The following is a 9,430-nucleotide window of genomic DNA, read 5'->3' on the forward strand; positions in this document are numbered from 1 at the left end:
CCTGTCTCTTCCTCACAGGGCTGGGAGTTCGAGCCAAGGGAGAATGACCATGATCCTTCTAGACCATGCTCCTGGTACTCTGGACACTGGAAATCCCTGCTCAAACGGCCCCCAGCCTGCTTCCAGGGGCTGTGTGGACCCCCATCCTTCCAAGGCAGCTGGCACCGCCGGTCGTGGGCATCTTCAGGCCTGAGGGGTGGCTCATTGCAGGGTGGAGGTTGTGTCCCTATGAATGCACTGTGAGTCCCCCTTTGGTATGGGATGGAGTAGGGTTTGAACGGAAGGGGCAGGACTGCCAACCAGGGTCCTGCATTCGTACTCTTGTCCCTGGCCAGGCAGTTGGTAGGGGTGGGCCTGCCTGTCACTGCCCAGCGTGGCTCACTGATTACCATTGACCCTGGGCCCAGCATTGCGTGCATCGTGGCATTTAACTAACTCAGGATGCTTACAAGCCGCAGTCCCTTTCACAGAGGAAGAAACCAAGGTGCCGAGGAGTGAAATAAGTTGCCCACAAGCTAGTGAGTGGCAGAGCCAGGATTTGAACCAGACAGCAGGTAGCACAGCAGACTCGCTCCCGGTCCAGCCACCCTGTGGAGACGCCTGGCGCTCCCCACCCCCACTGGACGTCCAGACCCTCCGCGTCCCCCTCCCCCCTCCCCCCTCCCGCCCCCCCCCCGCCCACGGCCCGGCCTCCGCGGGGGCGCGGGAACCGCCTGTCGGGTCGCTGAGCCACAGCCTCACAGCTGCCCGGGCCTTCCGCGGCCCCAACCCCCGGCCGGCCCGGGGGCCTGGCGGTGACGGCGGCGCCTGGTAGCGGGGGATTTGGATGCTCGGCCGGCGGCTCCCCCCGCCCGCACCACCTCCGGGGGTTTGGCCGCCGGGACTTATCTCGTTGCCTTCCCGGCATGCCCCGCTCGCAGACGGCCGCCAGTCCCGCGCCCGGACTTTGCCATCGCGGGGGGCCCGGCCGCGGGAGCGCCCCGCCTGCGTCCCGGAGCCGCAGCCTCAGGTGGGTGAGCCCGGCGCGCCGCTGAGCTGGGAACCGGGGCTCCCCGCGGGCCGCCCCCCCCCCAGCCGCTTTGGAGCCGGGTGCGCGGGGCGGGCGGGGGTGCGGGAGAGGAGGGGGAGGGGAGCCCGGCGCCCGCGAGGGGGAAAGGCGGAGCTGCGCGCCCCGGAGCCATCGAGCCCCGCGTGGCGCGAGCCGGGGCGCGTGGGAGTCCCTCCCTAGGTCCTGGGTATGGCGTGGGTGTTCTGGGTGGCCGCGCAGGGGAAAGGAGGGGGGTCTTGGGTCTGTTTTATCCTTGCGGATTTAGAACCCGCTAGAGGGAAACAGAAAAACTCATCCTGAAACTCACAGAGGAGAATACACAAAGAAAAAAGAAAACACACGAAGAAACACTCGTACAGACTGATCACGGAGGGAGACAGCAACAACTCACAGAAAAGCTCCTACACACTCAGGGAAACACACCCGAAACGCACAGGAAGACAGGAAACAAAGCGGGTGGTCTTGGAGACCTGGGGCAGGGGGAGGGGGAGGGGAAGGGAAACACCGAGAAAGCAAGAGAGGAGGGGAGGGGGGAAAGAGAAGGAGGGGTGGAGAGGAAAGCTGAGACAGGGAAAAATAAAGAGAGTGAGAAGTGAGAGAAGGAGGAAAGACAAAGGGCTAAAGGAGGTAGTCCTTTAGGAGGGCTAGTATAGAGAAACACATCTAGAGAAATGACGCAGGATCCCTCGCCCCCCCCCCCCCCCAAACACAGAGATGCAGAGATGAAAAAGGTAGATCCCAGCCTTCTCACCCTGGGCAAGTGAACATCACGTGGGAGAGCAACTCTGTGAGTCCTCTGAGAAGGCTTCCTTGGCACTTTGTGCCAGTGAAGTCCCCCTGGAAAACTCCTACTCATCCTTCAAAACCCAGCTCAAGCATCACCTGCCCTGGGAGGAAAGCTTTCCTAGACAGTGGCATGTAAGCACTGGCACTCTGTTTTCTGTGTACTTCTGCATGTGACACAGGCACACGGAGTTGAAATGGTTTGTCTGCCGGTCTGCCTCTCCCCCCAGCTCCACAGGTTTTGGGGCCCATGTCTTACTTGTCTCCAATCTCCAGAATCCAGTCCAGTGCTTGGTGCATAGTAAATGAACAATAAATACTTACTGAATGATGATCAGGAGCATTTGGACCCTCCAAGACATAGAACATAGCATTAAATCCAAACAGAGAAGATGTACTGTCCTGGAGTCAGAATTCTGGGTCAAAGCACCCTTTTTTGCAGGTGGAAAAATAAAAGCCCAGAGAGGGGAGAAGACTTGCTCAAAAGGACACAAGTAGGAGACCTGCAATGAAATAACATTGTGAATACATGCTTCCCTGAGATGCCATTGTTCCTCTAGCTTATGAGTTTAAGATAGGTGTGAAAGAAAGACCTAAATGAAAGCAGGCAGTGAATAGGCAACAAACACTTTAATACCAGTTGTAAGTTTCCAACGCTGAAACTCACAATCGAAACTTTCCCCAGAATTTTTAGAATCCTCTTTCCTCCTTAGAAAGGACAAGGGAGCTGACCGTCCATCTCAGTTTGAGTGGATGGCTTTCTGCTTCCTGACTACGTAAACTTGGACAAATTACATAACCTCTCTGGACCTCAGTTTTCTCAACTGTAAAATGGGGATACTGATACCCACCTCATAGGATCGTTAGAAGAGTGAACACATACCAAGTGCCTGGTACAGAGTAGACCCTCAGGAACTACAGTCCCACCCTTCTCCTTAGGTGGGTGTTCTTTCATGCGCCTGGGGCAGATGTGAAAACAACAGTGCTAGTGGCAATGTTTCCTTTTGTTCCAGGTTCAAAAGGCCATCCCCGTTTAATTGGGGAGCAAACGCGTTTAGTAAAGGAAAAGATCAAATTTGGGGCATGGGTCTTGATTCTGTTCAGGCCCTCAGGTCTCTCCAGGTGACTTCGGGGAAGCTAGCTGCCCTCCCCGTCAACCCGCCGACGGGGAGGACCCCCCCACCACACTACGTAGCGTTGCTTCTTTACCAGGCTGCTCTGCCCTTGTGTCTTTCCAGCTTCAGCCCATGCGGGGGATTGACCGGGACTGAGGCAGCCACCTGGAAGCATGGAGACCGTGGTGATTGTTGCCATAGGTGTGCTGGCCACCATCTTTCTGGCCTCATTTGCAGCCTTGGTGGTGGTTTGCAGGCAGCGCTACTGCCGGCCTCGAGATCTCCTGCAGCGCTATGATTCCAAGTGAGTGGCCCAGGGAGGGGAAGGAGGAGAGAGGGTCTGTGCCCTGGGGCCCCGACAAAAGAAAAAGAAGTTTGGTGCTGGGCAACTGTCGTTCAGCTTTTTACCTCTAAGATGGTACCCAAAGGCTGTCCTTCCCTATAGAGACCTCAGAGCTTAATAATGGTCCTCCAGCTCCCCCAGCATCCGGAGCCACCTCGGACTCTGTCTCTGAACATGTTCACCTAGCACAAATCTCTCCCAGACTGGCCACCTCACTTAGCATTTGGACAGGCCAAATCCCTTTCCAGCCAAACTCATAGGAACAGAAATCCAATGCCCACATTCCAGCCACACATCTAAGCAACAGACACTTGGGGCTGCGAAAGCCCAGCATAGGATCGCCTCTCTCTCTGCTCGGATTTCTTCATGTGAAACATACTTTTAAGCAAGATGCCGTTTTCAGTTTAGGGATATTTTAACTGATAGATCCCGAAGGACCCTGGCCACTAAACCCTTAGTTTCTCTTACCCCTCTATCTGAATCCTATCAGCATCTCTGTTGAGTGGTTAATAATTAGTCAATGCCCATTTGTATGACCCAGGAAAGCTCTGCTGTGGCGTCTCACGTTTTCAAGAACCCTGTTGTAAAGTACGAGGTATTTTTATTTCGCCCGCTTCTCTAGTATAACTAGGAGGGGATGGGGCCGTGCCGGTGGGCCAAGGTCGCTCCCAGGAGTTGATTCTGCAGAACAGGTCAGTTTGAGTAATAGGAACTTTAGCTTCTCCATTAAAGGTAGGTGTGAAGGGCGAATAAGTTACAAACGGGTATGACTTTGTCCCCCAGGAGCAGCCCTGTCTAGTACATCTCTGTAATTCTTGTGGTCGTAGCCCTGCCTTTCTCTTAGTGGAGCCTCTTGTTCTGTCTCACTTTTCTTGTGTTTTCGTGCCCCTACTTCCTTGACTCACTGTCTAGCCATGTGCCCTGCCCACAGTGCAGTCCCAGTAGCCTCAGGTTTGGCTCCAGGGCAAGTCCCTGCTTTAACTTACTCCCTCCCTTTATCCTTTCGGGCGGATATGTGGGCCTCGATGAGGAGAGAGTCAGCAGCGGTCGTCCATCTTGAAACCACTTAGCTGGGCTTTCCTTCCAGGCCCATTGTGGACCTCATCGGCGCCATGGAGACCCAGTCTGAGCCCTCAGAGCTAGAACTGGACGATGTCGTCATCACCAACCCCCACATCGAGGCCATTCTGGAGAACGAAGACTGGATTGAAGATGCCTCGTAAGGCCTTGGGGACCGTTTGCTTTCCCGCAGCCGCCTGGGGATGATGACCCAGGCTCCTGGGTGCCCTCGCGTGGCCTCCTTTTCCAGAGCCCTCGACTGAGTGCCCAGGAGCGCTGTCACTGCACCGAGGAGCACTGTGTCATGTGCCGCTCTTTCCCCTGCCTTCACTGTGGAGGGAACTTAGAATATGACACCACGGTGTTTGTCCTTGCTCTCCCCATTTCGTAGACCTGAACACTGAGGCCCACAGATGTGAGGCAGAGTTATTCTAAAGTCACCCTGATGTGCTTGGGTTATCCTTGGGGCGCCTGTGAATTTGACCCTCAGACTCCAGGGACGCTGCCTTTGTCTCCGGTGTCTCCCTCGGAGATCCCTCCACCCACCAGGGGGTGCTGTAGCTTGAGAAGAGTGTGCCGCTCCCTTTCCTGCCACTCAGCCGTTCATTCACTGGGCAGATGTTTACAGGTGTGATGTGCGGGCTCTGGGCCAGGCACTGCAGCTGTGGAACTGCGGTGGAGGCAGAATTCTACTAAAATACAGTATTTCAGAAATGATGCGGGGGGGGGGTCTCTGTGCGCGGTGCAGCGGACACGCGGAGGAGGCGGCATCTAGAGCTGCCTGGCCGGAGGTGGGGCTGGATTTCGTGAAGGCTTTCCCAGAGTGGGTGCCTTTTGTCCTGGGTCCTTTTCTGGCCGCACCATGCGGCGTGCAGAACTTCCCCCACCAGGGATTGAACTCGTGCCCCCTGCAGTGGAAGTGCGGAGTCTTAACCACCGGACCGCCCAGGCTGAGGATACCGGGAAGGCTTCCCTGGGTGGAGGAAACAGTCTCAGAAGCTCAGAGCTCTAAAACAGCATGGTTGGGTGCGGGAGAGGAAAGGGAAAGATGGGACAGAAGGTGCCTCCCGGTTTAGCTCCTGGGCTTGTTCATTTAATCGCTGGGGCACCCCTGTTCTCAGGTGGTGTCCAGCTGTGCCCACTGGTCAGAACTGGATGAAGCACGGAGGTGGTGGCTGGAGGGAGGTGGGCCTGTACTGACAAATGCTTCTTGTCTCCCCAGGGGTCTCATGTCCCACTGCATTGCCATCTTGAAGGTAATACTCTGCGGTTTCCCCAGGAGGATAAGGGGTGCTCCCCAAAGCATCTGTGTCCACAGACTGTCCGAGGGGAAGGAGCTTTGGGAAGAGCGCTGACCTGTGCAGGAGGCCCTTTTGTAACATGCCTGACAGTTGGAGTTTCTACTGTTCACTTCTGCTGCCCCTGGATGGTCTGTTCTGCTTTAGAATTCTCAAGGCCCTTTCCACCTGGTCCTCATACAGGCAGTCACTGACCACATTTTCACTGACCGTGGAGAAAGCTGTGTGCAGAATAGAGACTGTGTTTAGGGGAAGGCGGGGCTTCTCAGCTTCTCCGGGGCACTTTCTTTCATGAACAGAGAGCTCAGCCCTCCACAGCAAGTTGAGTTCTGTACTGGGGCTTCTGCAGTTACTAGAAAGTTCACCAGCCCTCTTTGACTGTGACAGTAGTCAGCCAAATGGGACAATCAGTGTTAAAAACAAGCCAAACCGTGAGTACTTCAACTTGAAGGCAGACTTTTTCTTCTAATGCCTGCAGCCTCCAGGACAGGGTGGAGAGTTGCATCCAATTTGCATTTGGGGAAATTTTTATAGTTTGGGGTGATTTTTATAGTTTTGGCATTTGGTTTTCAATTCTTGCCTGACGCTCTCCTACTTAATAGGATAATAATAATATTGAAATGTTTGGCCAATGGCAAATATCGTTCATTTCAGTAACCTGGCGAACCACACATTTCTCTTTCTGTCTAGCGATTATTCAGGATTTCAAAAAAGACAGCTTTAAGTGTCATTCAGTACAAAATATTAAAAAGTCTTTCATCCCACCTCTCCTTCAGCTGTTCTCTTGGGGGACAAAGAAGAGCCTGGTGGGACATTGTTGTCCCAGAGTCCAGGCTTGTTATTGAATCCCAAGGATCTCTTGGGGGTATAGATGTGGTTACAGATGGAGATACACGGGTCTAATGTCTAGAACAATGACGCCATGTTACATCCCCCTTCTCCCAACCAGGATGTGTCCTGGCTCTGGGTTTCGTCCCCTGCCCTTGCCTATTGGAGGAGGGGGAATGAATGACAGCTGAGGTGTGGGTTAAATCAGCCAGAAGGTGTCTTATTGGATTGGACTCAGTGGTCCATCCTGAGCTCCTTAGATCAAAGGAGAGCCTCTCGTCTTCCTCTTGGGATCCCGAGGCCCTTTTGCTGGGCCACGTGCCCTTGAATCCCTGTGATGGGGCCTCGAGGGAAGGGCCTGGGCTCTCGCCTTGGTGGTTGTTGGGCTTCTTTCTGCCTCTCTTTTCCAGCCCCAAGTATAAGGCAAGTGATGGAACTTCTTTGCCAGGGCCTGAAGCACATCTAGGTTCTGACATCGGGGAGGTGCGAAAGTGGGGAGCAAAACTTTGGGGGCGGCCAGCATGGTTGGTGGACGATGAAAGAGGCCACGTGTCCTAGTCTTGCTGTTTTCCTGCTTTTTTTCCAAGGCCCTTTTATCATCATCTTGACAAACATGGGAAAATGTTACCCTAGAAAAGTGCTGAAATAAGTTCCACTTTTGGAGGATGTGCTTAAAGGGAACCGTTGCCCTTTGTCCGTCCGTAGTTCTGAGGGTGCCCATGGCGATCTTTATCGCTTTGGAAGACGAAGCCAGGAGGTGAAGGAATCGAGAGAGAAAATAGGTTTTTGCCCTTAAGTGAGAAGGTGAAATTAGAGCACATGATTTTTCTTAGACAGATTATTTCAGCTCAGACTTCTCTAAGCCGAAACCCTGACCCTGATCTGAGGTTCCCAGCCCTCCCTCCTCACCCGGCCGTGTCCTGGGGTTTGCCTCTTCCATCCCATTTCCTCTCATCTCTGTGTACTTTTCACTTCAATCTGTCCGTTAGGTTAGGGGGCTCAGCTGTGAGATGGGGGGCGTGTTTGGCTTTGTGGGGTTGGCAGAAGCCCTCGGGGGGAGCTGGGTCCCTCCTGATCACCTCTCTCCTCCCTGCTGTGGTAGATTTGTCACACTCTCACGGAAAAACTTGTTGCCATGACAATGGGCTCGGGGGCCAAGATGAAGACCTCAGCCAGTGTCAGTGACATCATCGTGGTGGCCAAGCGGATCAGCCCCAGGTGAGGTCCCCATACTCCTCGGGGGAGGGGGAGGGGAGGGGCCAGCAGCTGGGATGGGGGAAAGACCAGGCTCTCCTGAGACACTCCAGGGGCAACTTGAGTGGTTTATGTCCTACACATTCCCAGGGCACCCAGGAGGGTTTAGACGCTGGGAGGCTTTCAGGCTAAGGCGGTGTCAAACGGCTCCCCTCCCCTCCAGAGTGCCCCCTCCTGTAGGCTTTTTGGGAAATGCCAGCACATGACTAGTGCTGACTGGCTCCTTCTTCCTCGGTCCCATGCCAGCCAGGGCTGCTTTCCTTCCTTTTGCCACACCTTCTTCCTGGGCTCCGGACCAGCAAGCACATTTCCCACTGGTGCCCACACCCGTGTGTGCAGTGACCTCCTGGCTGGCGTCTGTACTGTAGACCAGCTCCTCGTCTCTGTGCTGTCACCCCCGGCCCCATCCAGGGCCCAGCCAGCAGCCTCCAGGACCGGGTGGGAGGTGAAGAGATCATTCAGATCTCCCAAATTCCAGGCTGTCTGCAGAATACCCTGTGGGAGGCAAGCAGCAGGATTGTAGTCAACAGCTCCACCCCCTCATTTGGGCTCGATCTGGTGAAGAAAATAAAGCCCTTCTCTTAGAGGGAAGGGTGGTACTAAGTTGGTGCTGCCATCTGGTGGCTGGCACGTGGATGTGCCTGAGTTGGGAGTTTTTCCGAGTTGAGGAAGTTCCAGGGGTCCTCGCTTTCCACGTTGCCGTGGCCTCGGGTAGATCACGAGGAACCAGCCCTTGGAGGGAACATGAAAGAGTTGGTACACTTGAACTCTGCCCAGGGAGTTCAGTGAGTTGAGAACGTGGGAGGGAGATAATCCCGAGGAGTTCCTGGCTTTCTCTGGCGCTGCCCCGGGTGGGTGTGGCTACTTGAGTGGCATCAGCCTAGGTCGGCCCTTGGCCTGAAGACCCCGACCCAGGCTCTGGGCAGGCAGGCACCAGACCTTCCTCTGGCCTCCCGTGATTGGTAGAGGCTGCACTGCTCATATCTGCTGGACCTTCGTCATGCTTCTTGTTACTTCTGAGAGCCATCCCAGGGGCCAGACGAATTCACGTGACCCCAGGTTACAAGGCAGCATCGCCAGGAGGGCTCGGAGGAGCAAAGAGATTGAGATTTCTGAGTCCCAGTGAAGTCCTGGGTGGTCAGGATTAGCAGTGGTGGTAGAGCCAGGGTGTGGCATCGCTCAGAGGGCAGACCTCACCTGATGCTCACTGGCCCGTCCTACAGAGCACCTGGATTGCTTCCAGAATGATCCCTGCCATAAATCAGTCAGGGGCCTTGCTTTCTCCTTTTGCCCTCACACTTTCTCCTTCTGGCGGTTTTTTGTCTCCACTGTTTTTCTTGCTCCATTTATTCCATATAGTGTGTTGACAGCATGTTAGTTTCAAGAAGAGTGGCTTCAGCTGCAGGGCAGAGAAGGGGGCCGGCTAAGATGGGCACTGAGTGACCACACCTCTGTACTTCCGCACCAGCCCCTCAGTCCCAAGACAGGGACTTTCAAGGGCATCTGTTTTCAAGTGCCTTTGGGAATCAAACAATACATCGTTATTTTTTGCTTCTTGACTATCAGGTGGTCCAAGAGCAAGGATTTGGATGAAAACCTTGAACCATGTAAATGAGAACGAGTAGTAGCTCCTTCTAGAATTTGATTAAAAGAAAATTAACCATGAACTGTACCATGTGCTAAAAGAAATCCAGCGGAGTAG

General features: G+C 54.5%; 1 protein-coding gene across 1 annotated transcript in view; it reads left to right on the forward strand.

Moving 5' to 3' along the window:
- The first annotated feature begins 719 nt into the window (after window positions 1-719).
- TMEM98 (transmembrane protein 98) overlaps window positions 720-9,430 on the forward strand; it is an 11,793-nt gene continuing 3,082 nt past the window's right edge. The window contains exons 1-5 of the mRNA XM_067717225.1: window positions 720-1,009; window positions 3,070-3,250; window positions 4,377-4,508; window positions 5,571-5,604; window positions 7,577-7,692. Coding sequence (XP_067573326.1) covers window positions 3,120-3,250; window positions 4,377-4,508; window positions 5,571-5,604; window positions 7,577-7,692 — 413 coding nt within the window. The 5' untranslated portion in view covers window positions 720-1,009; window positions 3,070-3,119. The remainder of the gene's footprint in view (window positions 1,010-3,069; window positions 3,251-4,376; window positions 4,509-5,570; window positions 5,605-7,576; window positions 7,693-9,430) is intronic.

The sequence above is a fragment of the Pseudorca crassidens genome, chromosome 19 (genome assembly GCF_039906515.1).
Source record: "Pseudorca crassidens isolate mPseCra1 chromosome 19, mPseCra1.hap1, whole genome shotgun sequence".
Classification (NCBI taxonomy): domain Eukaryota; kingdom Metazoa; phylum Chordata; class Mammalia; order Artiodactyla; family Delphinidae; genus Pseudorca; species Pseudorca crassidens.